The sequence below is a fragment of the Podarcis filfolensis genome (genome assembly GCF_964270895.1).
Source record: "Podarcis filfolensis genome assembly, chromosome: 3".
Classification (NCBI taxonomy): domain Eukaryota; kingdom Metazoa; phylum Chordata; class Lepidosauria; order Squamata; family Lacertidae; genus Podarcis; species Podarcis filfolensis.
The window spans coordinates 34,406,281-34,423,653 of NC_139606.1; the positions used below are offsets into that span (position 1 = coordinate 34,406,281).

The 17,373-nt window shown below is 41.7% G+C and overlaps 1 protein-coding gene across 1 annotated transcript in view; it reads right to left on the reverse strand.

The window, feature by feature from the left end:
• Positions 1-9,480, reverse strand: part of LOC310759029 (dystonin-like) — a 306,438-nt gene extending 296,958 nt beyond the window's left edge. Inside the window, exons 1-2 of the mRNA XM_083605788.1 lie at positions 4,711-9,480; positions 4,141-4,175 (exon numbers count right to left, since the gene is read on the reverse strand). Of these exons, the coding sequence (XP_083461914.1) occupies positions 4,141-4,175; positions 4,711-4,888 (213 nt within the window). The 5' untranslated portion in view covers positions 4,889-9,480. The remainder of the gene's footprint in view (positions 1-4,140; positions 4,176-4,710) is intronic.
• Between the last annotated feature and the right edge of the window lie 7,893 nt (positions 9,481-17,373).

Genomic DNA, 17,373 nt, shown 5'->3' on the forward strand with positions numbered 1-17,373 from the left:
TCTTCTTGATGTCATCTTGAATACTCCGTGGTATGATATATGGTGCTAGGGGATGTTTAATCACTTCACTGTACATGTGTGTGTGGTTAAACAGCAGTATGTGCTCTGCTGCATCCATGTTCAAACCAGCATCACGGGCAACTCTTACCTCCACAGGGAGCCTCAGAATTTTGCGCTGGTTATTGAGTTCTAATTATGTTTACACAGATGCATACATTTCAACCATTGTAAAAGCTGGAGGAGGGGGAGTTGGCCTCATTTGCAATTCTTTCCTTTGAAAAATCTATTTCCCAAGGCACTTAGGAAGCTAAGTCTCATTGAAAGTCAATGGGACTTGTACTCCCAACCGCCTACAGCTGCCCTCCCATACACAATTCGACTGCTTTTAAATCCCACTGAAGTCAATGGGATTTGAGCAGCCCTGTGTGCAGCATTATAGCCTAAGGCTGCAATCTTCAAGCAGCTTACCTTTCCTGAGAATTGTGCTGCTGCAGCAGTTTCAAAGTTTAGCTTATAAGTTTAAGGAAAATCATAACTAGACATCAAAGAAAGTCATGGCTGTTGCCCTGTCCTTCTAAAAAGACCACATCCCACTGAAATTACCAGATCTTGTAATACCTGATATTTGGAAACTATAGACTAAAGCAGAAACCCCAAGCAAATTTATCTGGAAGTAAATTCCACTAAAAAAGAAACCAGCGCTAACTGGCTCACTCACAAGTAGCTCCAGTACATCAAACATCATGCAGAGTACAATTCTGACTGTGGTTATTTGGCTGTAAGAGCCAGAACACACATTATGGTCCTGGCCAGCAACTAGATTTCCTTAAAAAGCCACTTGGATAAGCAAGGAAGGCCTGGAGATCCAACATCTTAACCCATGCCTCACTAAAATAGATTTTCCATCATGTTCTGCTGCCTCCTGGTGCCAGCAGTGCCACAGCTGAGGGGGAAGGGGAAGGAGTTCGTAATTTCAAAATTGTGGCCTCCAGGTGACATCATAACCTATGAGGTCATAAAGGGTGTGGTGCCCAGTTCACTTATTCCAGTGAAAGGAATGGACTTTGGACTGTAATACTGATTTTCTTATTATAACAAAACACCCATCATTCAACATTTGCCAGTAGTTTTGTAATATTGATCATTATTCTTTGGAGATGAGGATCCATTCAATATATGCATGTGATACATGATACAATTCAAATGATTAATAGTTAATGCTCAAAACCACCATGTTGTTTCCTAGATACTCTGCTTTTTTGAGGAACTTCCCACGCAAACCAGCTTATAATCGCCAATAAAAACCAACACTTGACAATAAAATATAAAAATGCAGACTATGCTACAGCTAAACAATAGAGCAGCAGAAAAACTGACGTACGGATATAGAATATCTGTGTGTGATTGCAAAATTATTAATTTTGAATAAAGAAGGTGGTGGCAGGATTAGTAAAAATTGAATGTGCTTTTTTGTTGAAAGGTTTTTTTTTTTTAAGCTGCTCAATTATTCAAGGACTTTCAATGTAGGAAAATAATATTATGCACACTTTAAAGTAAAGCAATTAAACATTAAATAAACCCACTCCTTAGAAGTGACAATGTGGAAGCCTCTGTGTTCCAAGTCAGTTAATTTGAGATAAGGCAGAATCAGCCTGACTTTTGATTTAATAATATAAATTAGCAATGCCATAAGTTACCACATCCTTTTGTTAGCGTATCCCTAGCAGTACAATTCTGAAACATGAGTGGGGAACCTCAGGGTGAATGCGGCCCTCCTGACCTCTCCATCAGGCCCCCAGAATGCTCCCCAAGCCACACCCCTCACTGGTCCTGCTTCACACGCCCACTGTTTTCTCCTGGCTGGAATGGGTCCTTGAACTCTGATAATGCCCCTTGCTTGCCTGGATGGAGAATATAAGGGGGGCGGTTCTGAGTGTGTGTGGAATCCAGCCTACCTGTATAAAGGTAAAAATTTGCTGTTCTGCCCATAGAAGGTCATCCAGAAGGGAATGGGACCCCTGGGCTGGGGAAAAAAAGCCCTTGCTATAAAAATTTAAGCAAAAGTAAGTCACTGAGTTCTATGAGGGCTTAGTTATAAGTCGCTGTGCATAGAACCGTATCCTCTACATACAACAAATTACATATGGAAATGTAAGGTTTAGCAAAGCAGGGCAAGATGTCCTCTGGAAATTCGCAGATTAGACGTTGCCTCTCCAGAAGTGGCTTGTGAGGAGGGGTAGAGGAAACAAGCTAGCTTCCTGGCAGGTGGGTGGGGCCAGCCCAAGTGCCTGAGGCAAAGGACAAAATGGTGCCACCCACCCCACCACCCGGGGAGAAGGGGTGAGTGAAGATCTACAACAGGGACAAGGGGGAAGGGGATGAAGATCTACATTGGGAACATGGGCGGGAGGAGAGCACCAGCCTTTCCTATTCGCCAACTGATTCCCAGGAGGCGGCAGATCTGGCCTCCAAGGAGCACACCACACCTGTTGCATTCCTTGGAGGCTGGATCTGCTGCCCCTGTGGATCTTGCCACCTGAAGCAGTTGTCTCACATTGTCTCATGTCTCATGGGTGGGCTGTCCTGCAGGTGGGTGGCTTGGGAGCATTAAGGTCAGCGCAGTCCAGCACCTCTGAACGTTTCACATCACTTATTAGTGATCAATAGGACTACATCAAATTGCTGGTACTAAGACCCAGCCAGTCAAAACACATTTCAGTCCCATTGAATTCAATGGGGAAAATTCCCTCAGTTGCTTAGCTCTACCACTGAAATGAATGGGATTTGTGCTTAACTTTTAGTAGACTGATCCTGTGCAGCCCAATCCTATGTATGTTTACTCAGGCATAACTCCAACAGACCTTGCTCCCAAGGAAGTGTGGCTAAGATGGTACGTTAAGAAGGTAAGGCTGAAAGTGTAGCCACGCTTGAATGGGACTAAATCCCATTTAAAACAGAGGGTTAATGTGCTTATTACCACAGGCTGTGAGGCTAGTGCATTTACCAGGAAGTAAGAATGCATTGGAATTTATTTCTGAGTAAACATGCCTAGGACTGGGCTGCATGAAAGAAATGAGTTGTTATTTAACTATTAATAATTGAACTGAAAATGTTAAATGAAGCCCCGACTCAAATCTCCAGATTTAGCTTTAGATATGCAAATCTTTACACAGAGGGGAAAAGTTACTTGATAAATGTTTTAATTTTCCAGCGGGATTTGGAGGCAATTTTAATAGAGAATCAATTGTCCTTGAACATTCTTGTATAAGAAAGGGGCAGTTCTACAAAGGAAAGGTCTCTCTAGAATAGGATCCCCCAGCAGATTGCTTTGAAAGGATGTTCTTAAATGTACAAATGCAAAAAGAAAAAGAAATCACTGGGAAAAAAGAATTATTAAGTGCCAGAAGCACCAAATAACCTTGAGAGGTTGTGAGAAGATTAGATGTGCTCTGCTTCCTTAAATCTGTAGCAGGAAGCCAGGAATGCCTGACTGATTAAGGTTTTTTATTTTATTTTTAATGCAAAAAGTATTAACAGAAAATGAACAAAGGAGACAGACTGTGGAATTGTCTCCATTCCTTGCTCCTCCTTAGCAAAAGAAAAAAAAAACTTTCTGAAATCAAGTGGTCATTGAAAGCTTCGAGACCCTCTATAATTTTGGCATGATGGCAGCCATAAATTGAAAGGCTACCAATCCTCTTTCCTACAAACAGTACTAGTTCCTTAAACATTTTCAGTGCTCCTTTTACTTGAGTTTTCACATGAAGTTTGAAACTCAAAACTGTAGGGTGGCAATATATAGCTAATGGCTGATGATGAAACAAGCAAAAGCTGATTTGGGCATGGATCTGATGCCAACCCTTTTGCCTCCATGTTGCTACTATTAATAGCTGCATTTATTGAATTATCTTCTAATATAAAGCACAGGTACTGAAAGAATCAATATACTGTATTAGTTAACAAGAAAACAGCATTAGGCTATGCAACCATTTAAGTGAAATGGTATGTTCAATGAATACAAAACATTGCAAAACTTTTATTTTAAAGCGGCAAGTGCTCATATATAGACAGTTATTCAGTGATTTATATTTTGGTAACAAAACTTGTTCTGACCTTTAGATTGCGTGCTAAGTAAATTACCTCGGAGCGAAAGTGGTGGCTTCTCATTGCAGCATCTGGAAATGAAAAGGAGAATTGTGTGTTGTTGTTTTTAAAAAAGGCAGAACTGCATCTGTCTGCACTTCAAAGTAATTTAAGTTCTTGTACACGTCTGCCTGCTCAGTGTTCCTATTCTTGCTAATCTTCATCCCTACAGTCACCACTGAAATGATGTGAAGTCTCTGTTGCTGAGCAGCCATCATGTATATCTTAATTCTCCCTCCTCCTCTCTAGAAGTTGGATGGGAAAGTTCTAACGTACTTGAGCAGCGAGAGGGGTTCCCACCCAGCATCTTATGATCTCGTTAAGGGATGGGGTGGAGACTAGGCTGCCGCAGTCTCTTAAAAGCCCTTTCCCCCCAAATAATCCGGGGAGATCCGGAGAGTGGGCGAGCTCTCCCATTAGCAGCAAGTCGTTAACTATCACAGCTTGGGCAGGCGACGGGGGATTCCCTTTCCCTCCCCACGCTCCCTCCTTCCCTTTGAAGAAGCTGGATTCCTCCATCCCCCTTTGGCAAAAGGCTGCCAGCCAGCCAGGCACTGCGTCTCTTACCTCGGCTCCTTGAGCGCCCGGAAAAGACCGATTTGATCGGATGCCTCCCTTTCTGGAGCTTGCGGTGCCAGCAGAAGAATAAAATCGTGGCGACGGTGCCCAGCAGCAGAAGGAGCAAGAAGAGGGCACATTGGATGCTGTAAGGTCTCAGCAGAACTAAAAAAGCGGCGGCGATCATGGTTCAAGAGTATGTTGAGGGGTTGCTTTCTTTTCCAGGGAGAATTTGAGGTGGGGGGAGTGTTGTTGAGGAAAAGCTGCTGAGGACGAATGAGCCTGGAGGAAGGACAGGAGCCTTGGCGAGAAAACGCTGCAAAGGGCAAGCTTGCCTATGTAGACGGCTGGAGCAGGAGGAGGAGGAGCATTAGCCTGGCTTGGTCCTTGTGGCCCCGGAATCAGGGCTCCTCAATGGCTGCAGCAGACCCAGTTCTGAGACGTGTCAGTGATTTCCGCGAGGAGAGAGGGACCCTCAATCCATGACTCAGCAGACAAGAAGGCGGCAGCAACAGCAGCAGCAGCTCACACAGCAGGGGATTTTTTTCCTCTGGCTTTGCTTTGCTTTTTTTTTCCTTCCACGCGTGAGGGAGAGGGGGAGAGAGAGAGAGAGGGAGAGAGCAAGTGCAGATGGATCAGCAGCAGCAGCAGCAGCAGCAACACCTAAGCTGCAGTCCTGCCTGGAGACAGGGAGAGGGCACCCCTCCGGAGCTGATTTTGCAGCCCGGTATTGCTGCTGTGCGCCTCCAGCTCTTGCATCTCAGCCATGCCCTGTAGCAAAAACGCTGTTGAGGCGGAGGATAGATGGCTGCTGCTGCCGCTGCCCATCAGGAAACCGATTTGCAGAAGGGGAGGGAGGAGAGAAAGAAAGGGGCGATTCCTAAAGTTTGCTGCCGCCACCGCCGCTCCTCCTGCTGCTGCTGTTACTACTGGCTGTTCACGAGTGAGGGGGATTTGTGGGGGGAGTGTTGCGGTGCTGGGGGGGGCAGAACTTGGCTGCCCGGGGGTTGATGACATCACAGGCTGCTGCAGAGTGAAAAATGGCTGCTTTAAGGTGCGAGCAAGGGGAGAGGCAGCCTTGCTGCTGGAGAAGAGGATCACTGCTGGGTCCTGAGAGGAAGGCATCATCCACCGCAGCAGGCGAGCGAGCAGACTTGGCGAGAGAGGCTGAGCTGGGCAGGCACGTCGTCGCAGTCATCCTGATCCGCTGCCCTCCCCGGTTTGCTGCTGTTCACTTCCTCGAGGATTAAGAGAGGCGATTCCCTCCCCCCCCCCTTGCAGATCTTGCAGCTTCTGAAAAGGAGGCAACGGCGGCGAGGAGCTGGGAAGCAAGGGCAAGCGGAAAGTCAGGCAGGGGAAGAACCAGGTGGACATTTCCTCCCTTCAAGTTCAGTGATTTGGCAAATGAACGTCATGCTTTTTTGCTCCCCCGGGCTCTAAACGTTGCACGTGTGGAGAGGCAGGCAGGCAGGCGTCTCTTCTCTTAGGATGCATTTGGAAGTCGAGCTGATTTTTAGCCTGTGATCCTTCCAGAATTCCGAGGATAAATTGAGTTGAAGGGAACGTGCTTCTGGGTAGGCGTGTGCCATTAAAAACGCAGTGCCTATATGCTTGAGCCTATTTGTGGATTTGGCAGTGCAGTCTCGCGTAAGCCCCACTATGATCAGAGGGGCTTGCTTCCCTTGCAAGGGCACCAAGCTGTCAGTCTATTAAGGAATGGCTCTTCCTTATATAATGGCTCTTCGTGATCGTCCCAGTTAACAGGATTTTGGCCTGCAAGCCTGCTTTTACAGCTCAAAAGCAGGACATACCATTTAAGACCCAGTTTCGTGAAGAGGTGATTTGGGTTATGGCACATCATGAGCAAAGTGTTTGTCAGACACTTTCTTTTGGCTTCAGGCTCAGCTTGCAGCTTCCTGTCAAAAAGCTCTGGGTGCAAAAGAGCCTTTATAGGTGTCCCTAGCAAAGAATCGTTCCTCCTGTTTCTGAGGTTCAGGTGTGGAGTGCTACTGCTTATGTAGTCGAAAGAGCACCATCCATGCTCAAGGAGTTGCTAACAGTCTTGAAGGAACTCCCAAGATCTGCAGAAGTGCAAAAAAACCAAGAAAAAACAAACACCATTTAGGGGGGAAGCACACACTCAGAGAGGGAGGGAACACTGCAACAGCCCAATGAGGATTAAGCATGCTCATTGGCCTTGAAATACTATCAGAAAGGGGGAAGAACATAGAAAGGAGGAATGGAATGGAACAGCAGAATTTAAAGCTGCAACATTTTGTTGCAGGACCCATTTATGTTACAGTATTTCCACATAGTGACACACACAGCATGCTTGATAAAGATCCGTTATATTAATATTTAGGCAATTTTAAATACTGACAGGGGAAGTTCCTAGTTCTCCCTTGTTGCTGCAGCAACATCAGACATGTTACGCTTTATCTTGGCTCCTACACTATCATCCTGTAGTGAATTGCAACTTCCTGAATCTACTAGCAGCTGCCACCACCCTTGAATGGGTCATATGTGATGGAATATTTATGATGCAATTATGCTTTCCTGATAGTTTCTCAACAGCAAATATATTTTAGATATTACAGATTTTGCCGTATCCTTGCTGACAAGAAAATGCAACGCAGAAATATTTACTTTATATTTTTTGTCCATTTGATCCCTACTTTGTGGTTTGATAATCAGGGTTGTTGGGTTTTTTACTGACTTCGTGGCCACATATACATAGGGAAACATCTATTTGTAAATCCTTAGGAATAATAAAACCTGCTGTGCAACCCCAGTTTCATTTTTTTATCTGATAGGGACAGAGCAAATACAAAGTGTGTTTATGCTGCAGACAGTACATATTTATAGCACATAACTCCATATCAAAGTAGATTAGGAAACAGTATTACATACAATAGCAGTCAAGTACATTTGGATTAAAATGCTAGAGTTAAATAACTCTTACTTCTTGTTGGTGGTGCCTGCATTGCACCCTGTTCCTGTGCACATTTATGGAGAAGTTACATGTCACATTGCTCAGTGGAAGTTCATTGCAAGTTTGTTGGTGGGGGGGGGGGAGACTTGTAGCATTTGATACAATTCAGTGCACTTTTACACAGAATTGAGGTCCACTATGTTCAGTAGGGTTCACTCCTTTATAAGTGTATTTAAGTTTGCAGCCTTAGCAATCTTACTCCTACACTTACCTGCAGGTAAGCCCCTTTGAATTCCGTTGCACCTGCTTCTGAGTAGACGTGTACAGAATAGTGCTGTTTAGTCACCTAGCATTTTACACAACTCGGCTTTTCACCTAGTATGTTGCAGCAGGATTGTATTATAAATGGTCACTGGTATATCTCACATTGTGGATTTATGGCTTGGTTTCTGAAGATACATTAAGGGTACATTGCATGATGTGACAAATAAAAGGTTTCTGAACACCGCAGCATACTGCAGTCACTCTCTGTGAATGTGTGCATATCCCTCTGAGATGGGTAATACAATTGCCATTACTTCAAGGTGAGGCAGATTATGTGTGCCTCCTGTACCCTGCCTTCCTGCAGTGCTTTGCTGCAATATATTGCAGGATCAAGTAACTTCCGGTTCTCTTTCTCTCCCATCTTTGATTATATTGGAAGAAGTTGTAAAAGATTTGCCTCTATACAATTGGTATTTATACTAAATCTTTGGAATGATGAGTTGTGTCAACTAAAACGTGTATGTCAGAGAATGAAGGTAAATGGCTGTGGTGGGTGGGGCCAGCTGCAAAATTGAGCACAGCAATTAATATGAATTTTACTTTTGGACAGTATGTTTGTACAGTATGTTTGTACATGCACACACCCCATATAACTTCTATCTGGGCATGAAAGGCACATTTTAAGAGTTCAATGACATATTCTAGCCAGGCACAAAAATCCAAGGAAGGTGCAAAGTAGGGGCAGTGAGGGGTATGGCATGAGGGCAAGGAGTGTGGCCTGGGGAGAGTTATGAATGCCTGATAGAGAAGAATGGAGGTCTGTGTTTGGCCTGGGGTTCCCCCTCCTCCCTGTTTTAAAAAGTGGATTGTGTTTTCTTATTTATTAAACTTACTGGGTTAACTTACTAGGTTTTCATGGATCCCCGCCACCCAAAACGTAACTCAAAGCAACTTATTTACATTAAAGCTAACATAAAACAAAAAACAACGACGACTAAGGCATGTATTTATTTTAAAATTGTATACCCGCACCATGCTTGTCTGAGGACACTCCAGAGTGGCTAACTATCCATAGGTTAAAAAAAAATACATTGTATAAAACAAAATTTGAACCAACTTACCGGTACATATAAAATCAACAAATACAAACAATTGACAAGGATTCAGCAATCAAGAGTGTGGAACCAGAAAATTAAAAGCGCCAGGCAATAACTGCACCAGCTCATCAACTAGGTTAGCTAAAAAGAAAAGTTTTTTGCGTGCTGTTTATAGCTACAGGGCATTCAAGTACTGCAATACAGAGGCCACTCCCACAAAGGGTCTGTCTGTTGCGCTTCTTTTGGCAGAGGCACCTGAAGCAACACCTGATGGTGAATGGAGTGCCAAGGAGAGTACATATGGGTGGGATGGGGGAGAGGTAGTGTCTCACATATCCAGGTCTCAAGCCTTTTAAGGTTTTAAAGCAACGTATCAAGTTTGAGACTGGAAACACATAGGTAGATCACATTAAGCCAAGGTAATACGTCCCTAAGGTGGTTCTGTGGTTGTAGTGCACTTTTTGACTCTGATCCTTAATCAAATAACTCTCAAAGCAGTATACAACAAAACTTGTAGCTAAGATACATTAAACACACATATACACACACACACACACACACACACACACACACACACACACAACTAATCTATTGAAATAAAACACTAATCTATGACAGAAAGTGATAGTGTAAAACACCTATTTTGCAGAAGTTTCATAAAAAACATGATCTGCAAGGCCCTCATGTGCACAGAGGTTTTTTTCCTTTTTATGATGTTATAAGAAATCCATCTCTTATTTGTTTTGGAAAAGAACATAATCCAATATAGAGATACAGAAACCCTTCAGGTGCTCTTTGGTCAGTTTCCATTCCTATCTGTGTATGTGTGAAGGATGGGCTGGCTTGACAGGCAATGCTTCCCAGCTTGTCCTTTTTCTGCATCTCAGACATTTTGTTCCATCCTTTCATTCCTTTTAAATCACTCACTAGGGAAGATGCCATAAGACAGGTAGGTATTATCCTAAGGGCCAGTGGTTTGTCACAATAGATTACAGGGAACGGAGCACCAATAGAAGTGAGGGGAAAGCCAAAGTCATTCATAATGGGAAACACATAAGAAGGAAAGAAAGGCGTGTACCCGTTTCATTCCACATCCTTGATTTTGCTTCCATTTTATTCCACGTCCTTGATTTTGCATCCATTTTATTCCACGTCTTCAATCTGGCAAAGAGAGAGAGAGAGAGAGAGAGAGAGCAAAAGCTGTTCTAAGCCTTCAGAAGCATTGCTGTCCCATTGCCAGCACTGCTTTTCACCTCAGCCTCCGCACAAGCAGCAGGTTCATTGGCACCATACAAACACCCATAGAGCAGCCATGTAGGTTCTTGACTTCTGTCCAGAAGCACAGAGAGGTTGTTGCAGTTTGCATAGCATACTATTATCACTGCATGTTCCTTGGTAATTAAGCACTGCCTTCCGCTGAACTTTTTTTTTCCAAACAGGCTGAGTACAAGATTCTGAACCAAAGAGACTTAGGTGTTGAGTGTCTACACCAATTTCTCCTGGCTAATCTTTTTAGAAACTCAAAAACTGGTTGGCAATTGATTCGACATGGGGGATTTTATTGCAGATAGACTATTTAATGGTTGGGTTTTAATTGGTGTGTGCAGTGGGCCAGGGATACTTTAACAAGCACTGTATTAAGGATTCACTTGATACATAAAATGAAAGGAGAGAGTACATCAAGTTGATTCTCATAACATTATGTATTTTGCATATTCCAAAAGGTCCGTAAGCATTGGAGTGAAGGCTCAAATCAAGCTCTTTTGTTATGAGGTTGAATAGAATTAAGGTTTCACCTCAACTGCTCATGGGTGTGTCATATCATATAGAAATCAAATCTAATATTGCCAGGAAGCATCACATGTCTTCTATGGCTTCAAATCAAAGTGAATATATATCATGCTAACTCTAGTCATCACAAGGTTACAAGTCCTTTTAAATGTAGTATTATGTATAAATCTAAAGTGGAAGTTGCCATCAGTCAAGTGCAGCAGTGATCACAAATAAAGCGTCACAAGTGATGCACCCTTCATTGGGTTGCATGCTTTAAAAATTAAACTCCTTCTTCACTTTATCTCCATAAAGGCGGGAAAGCTACTTGTATAGAAGGAACAGAAACACTGGTATTTCCTTGATTGTATGAAGTGTGTGCTATGCAGGTGTGAAATCCTAACAGATGAAGAAGGTAGCCCCCCCCCATAATATAGACAACCAACTAAATATATCAAATTGTGGCTCCTTGCAGATTATTAATAAGCATGCTGGACAAAGTGCAAGCTAAACAAACATGCAACAAAAACAATTTCAGACACTCTAGAGTCTGCTGTAGTCCATTTAATGTTCTGTGTGTATGTATGTGTGATATTTATATATATTTTAAGTGAAAAATAATTTTCTAGATGTTTATTCTTTTGTTGTTGTTGCTAACACAAATAAAGGACAATATACCTTTAGGTTCTAAATAGGGTGCGGATTGATGGAATAATGCCTGTAAAGTGTAAATTGCTATGGTGGGAAGGAAAATACAATTAAAAACACAATAGTATTAAGAAAGGACATAAATGAATGGGATTTTGGTTTGGGGTGTGGGATCTGCTATCTGATGCACTTTTACCTGGGAGTAATCCCAATCAACATAGAGGTTTGTTTCTCAGCAAACATGTATAGGATTTCACTGTGAAAATGTGATGAATTGCCCTAAAATGTAATTAAGCTTCAGTGCTCTGAAAGCTGAATTAAGAGCAAGTTATAAAACTGTTTTCTGGTTTATCAGTTGTGTTCTTTTAGTGCTCAGAACACTTTTATCTACTCCTCTGAGAAGCCCAGAAAACTAGCAACAAGATGAGGAGTCACCAGATCTCCACCCAGCACATTATGTGCACATGGCTATGACTCTTTCTAGGATAAGGTCAGGTCATAGTCATTTGTGGGCAAGCAAGCAGATGTCAACTGGATTTCAAGATACGTATTTACATTCCCATTTCTAGCAGACAAAAAACTTTTGTTTATATAGCACAGAAGCATATTTATGTACAATATTGGGTTTAAAAATAAAATTCCAAAAGGGTTATTAGAGTCTACAAACTGGAACTTTACCCTGGAACAAGGAAGGAAGGAGAGCAGTAATGAGTGCTTGCATGAATGTGTATTGCTCTGGTGCAAGACAGAAGAAAATTGCTCAGCTTTACAGATGAGCAATTCACATCTGCTTCTGTGACCACATTCCACATGGGTGCACTTGCACAAGTATGAAAATGAATAGCAATTTTGCCTATTCTCTTCCTCTTACAGCAGACAGTGGTCTTCTAGACCACAAGTAGGAAATCTCAAGTCAAGGGGCTATATGTGGTCCTCCAGCCACCCTATCTGGCCAGTGGGAACTCCCTAGGCCATGTCCCCTCTCCAAATCATCACACTAATGCTTGATCACACTGAAGTCCTTTCCACATTATTTCAGTCCTCTTTTTCAACACAGAGATTATTAGAAGAAACCAGCTGTTTAGTCCAACACAGGGAATGCCAGATGCTCCTAGAAGTCCACACACAGGGCATGAAGGAGACAGCCCTCCAACAGCAACTGGTTACTCAGAGGTGAACTGGCTTTTGTGTAGAAGCTCTACCTCACATAAAGTGAAGGTGCAACATGGTTGTCTGGTCCTCAACTACCAAAGTCACTGCCAAAAATGTGTGAGTGGAATAGACCAGGGGATGATGAAGCTAACTTGGAAATGATTTTAAGGACAGGTTTACAGTGGTACCTCGGGTTACAGACACTTCAGGTTACAGATGCTTCAGGTTACTGACTCCGCTAGCACAGAAATAGTACCTCGGGTTAAGAACTTTGCTTCAGGATGAGAACAGAAATCGCGCGGCAGCAGCGGGAGGCCCCATTAGCTAAAGTGGTACCTCAGCTTAAGAACAGTTTTAGATTAAGAATGGACCTCCAGAACAAATTAAGTTCTTAACCCGAGATACCACTGTACATATCTGCAAGCATGGCCAGTGGTCAGGGTGTATGAAACCTCTAGTTCAAGAGTATATAGAGCCACAAGTTCCCCTTATCTGACCTAAAACATCACTGATTTTGTCTTGAATGCCTCTTTGAGGAAGATTGTTCCGTAACTTACCTAGCCTTAGGCATCTTTAGAAAATATAAATGATTTGGAATTGCCAGGGGATATAGAAATGAAAACTCAGTTGTTGGCAGCCACATAGATGGATTATGAGAATGTGAAAAGTAGGAAGTACGGTTAAATTAATATAATCAGGGTGAGGGAAGGCAGGCAATTTAATAGTGAATTATTTATGGGAAATGGAAGGCGTTTATTGTTGTAATAACATAAAAGACCATATTAAATCTTGTATATGTTTGTTAAATATTGGATTGGACTATTTAAATGAACAATAAATACTTAAATGTATTTTTGTTCTCGCTTTCTCTTCTCTTCCTTTTTATTTACTAATTAATTCTTTCCATTACTATTATTATTATCATTAGTTACATGTGGTTATTTGCTTATGCTATTTTTAAATTAATTCTGCAATTTACTATAGATATTAAACTAAAATGCTATTAAAAGGCTGGAAAAGAAATTTTGAGTCTGTATTTCTTGAGTCTATGTTCTCAGGCTGTTTAAAAGAAGCCAAAACAGAGCAAATCTGCCAACAGAACAATGGTGACAGCAACAACAAGGAGCTGTTGGCAATCTTCAGTGGAGGAATCTAAATCCTCAGAGTGTCTCTATGACATAAAGTGGCGTGATTCAAGCATTTCTGGGATTTACCTACATTGTTGAAGGCACAAGCACACCTTTCTGTGGGTGGTGTCATGGGAAATTTAAGAGTGAATACAAGTTAGGCAGGAACTTTGTCCTCAACAAGAACAGAGTAGCAAAATTAAGTGCAGGGCCACCTAAGGACTAACCTAGATAATGACACCATCCAGAAAAGTAGGGATGCAGAATTTGCATTTTAACATTTTAATGTACAGTGGTACCTCGGGTTACGTACGCTTCAGGTTACAGAGGCTTCAGGTTACAGACTCCACTAACCCAGAAATAGTGCTTCAGGTTAAGAACTTTGCTTCAGGATGAGAACAGAAATCGTTCTCCGGCGGCGCGGCAGCAGCAGGAGGCCCCATTAGCTAAAGTGGTGCTTCAGGTTAAGAACAGTTTCAGGTTAAGAACGGACCTCCGGAACGAATTAAGTACTTAACCCAAGATACCACTGTATTAAGGTCAAAAATATTTTTGAGTACGTACTGTATTTCAAGTGTAACAAAAACTGAACTTTAATCCCTAGCAGTTGAAAAATAGCAACACATTCCCACAACAAGCAGGATTTTATTCTTGCCTCTGAAGCAAATTGCAAATTGAAGTATGGTTATGTGTTGCTTTACTGGACAGTGTTCATGACACAGATAATGATTATACATGTGTGGTTTTCCACATACACTGTTGGCTGATGTTTTTCTCAACATGGAGAGAAAGTAATCTGAGCATGTTTAGTCTGTGAAATTAAAGGACAGCAAAAAAAGAGAGGACATATCCATTGCTCCATAACTACACCAGTTCATTATTTTCTTTCAGTATGCATGCATAACTATCCTAGAAAGAATAATTGATAATCTCTAGTGAAGCCCTTGGGTCCAGCTGTGTCTTATGATCTTCCAATTTCACCAAACATGACTTGGTGAACTGAATTTTCAAAACCTATCATTCATTGCTTTTTGTATTTTTCCATCAGAGGTACAGTCTGTTACAAAAGCAAAGCTTTCTGACAATTAGAAGTAAATTACATAGTCCAGCAAGCAATGCCAACCCAGTTATTTACTTTGTAAAAAAATAGCAAAAGACTAGAAGCCATGAATCTATGAAACAATTTCCATATACCTCAGTAAAGAGCTGTTCTGGAATAGGCAGTTTTTTCAAACAAACAAACGCTTTTATATTGCTTTTCTACAATCCACATTGATGTGACAATTGTTTCAGCAATTCAACTTATGGCCGTGATGCATTGGAATAACTGGAACTTACATACATACAATGGTTTTAAGTTAAAATATGACTATATGAAACTACCTAATACTGAAGCCACTACCTTAAATGGAACCAGGTAATTACTCCGTTTAGCTCAGTACTGCCTGGCATTGACTCCCCAAGATTCATGTCTTTCTAGCTATAATATCTGTGAGGGTTTTTTTTAACTGAAAGTCAATCTGAAGTACAGGATAAGAGTCAAACTATGGCCAACTCAGTCATAAACCCCACTAGATTACTTTGGATTACTCACTACATCTCACCCTAAAGTTCCTCACAATGTATTAGGGGCCTAATGTGGGAAGAACATACCTTCCAAGTGTCCTGATTTTCGAGGGACAGTCCAGAATTACAGCAGGCACCCTGGTTTCTAATTTGATCCCAGAATGTCCCGGTTTTCGTTTTTCCTCCCCTCCACGTCTCATAGAACAATTAAAAGTGGTGGAGAAATCAGACCCCTCCTCCTTCAGTCCTTTTTGGAAACAGGAACCATTCCTCTGTCTGTCTCTTTCTCTGTGTATAGGTACAAAGATGGAGTCCTGTTTACACTGAAAATAAAATACCTGCACCAAATGAAGGAAGTGAAGCTGACATACCAAGCCCTTCCAATAATGCTGAAGGGAAATGCAACCAATCCACTTTAAATTCTTTAATTGCAATACTCCAGCAGCTAGCAATTTATTTTAGGAAACATGTGGTGTGTTTATTCCTTTATTGTAAATTGAGCCTTACGCCACAAGCCTTTACGTGTCTATTCAGACTTAAGTCCTGTTGTATTCAACGAAGCTTACTCCCAGGGAACTGGGTAAAGACTACACAGCCTTACACTGCAATCCTAAGCATTTTTACTCAGTAGCAAGTCCTACTGATTTCAATAGGATTTACTCTCAGATAATTCTCTCAGGTATTTTTATTTATTATTATTATTATTAACCCCCACATTTTCCTCTGACAGGGATTCAATGCTACTTACAGCCACATTTTTATTTTGCTCCATTTATATGTTGAAGGGGCTGCACATGATCCCTTCCCTCACACATTTGTCTCCAATCTTTCTACCCTAAAAGGCAAGATGGCCAAGGAAGATTCTCAGCAGGGCAGCCTGACTCACTCTTCTATTATAGTATAGAAATTCTAATTACAAAGGCTCACAGGTGTTTGTTTTTTAATATGCTCCTTCCTCCTTGTGGATTTGAAAGACCCCAATATACCATAACTACAACTTGGAGTGGGTAGGGTTCATTCTTTAAAATAATGAGGTAGGCCGGGCTGGGCCTGTACTCCAGTCCTGCAGCTGTTAGTCAAGATGGCTTCCAAAACCCAGAAAGAAAGGGGGAAAACACCTTCTTTGTCTGCCCTTCTCCTCAGCCCAGTCTGCAGAGAAGAGCTTGAAAACTTAAATGAATCTCCTTACAGAAACAAGTCTAGTCAAGGAGTTACACAGGCACAGGTTTCCTTAAAAGAGGATGAAAAATCCTAAATGGCACCGTCTAGCAAAGAACTGGAACAGGGTCTCAATCTTCGTGTTTTTTATTATTATTATTATTATTTCACTAAATGTAAAACAATAGCCAATTAGTATTAAAAGGGCACTTGTTGAAATCATAGGGTGGGGAAGATTCATAAGTGGGGGGGGGGATTTTCCCCATACTTTATATGTTTTAAAATGTCCTGTAGTGGATACAAGTCTTCCTTTACTGGTTTCCATTTTGCCTAAAGCTTGTTAAGTACACAAATATCCACGCATGTCACAAAAATGATGGCACTGAATTAAGTTTCCAGAAAGACAGTAGTTTGTCAATAGGAGCAAAAATATGGAAGTTTGAGGAACCTTAAAGACTTATTCAATGACACATTAACTATAGGGCAGCAAATAAACCCATAGCCTTTAGTTTTCCACTTCTGCCACAAGGCTCCTTACAATGTTGTTGTTATGAGGATATTCATTCATTCATTTAAGAGACTCCTCTATCACTTTTTAGGACAATTGCCTCACCAAGCAGTGTATAAATAAAACACATCAAAAGAATTAACATGACAATAAAAACACCATTCCATTTAAATTCCATTTTAGTAAGTCAAAGCTTACTAAAACCAGCCCTGGGCAAATTGCTCGCAGTATCCAGCATCACAATTAAAACTCCAAATATGTGCCTTCAAAATTTGTTTGAGATCAGAGAGAGCCTCTGCATAACTTTTCCTATGACTGAACTGCATAAGCAGGAGAGGCAACTGCAGAGAAAACCCCATTTTTTGGAACAGCAGCCTAATAGGTTTCCTCGTGGACACCTCAACTGGGTCTTCAACGTAGATCTTAGGGTATTGCGAACCTGCTATGGAT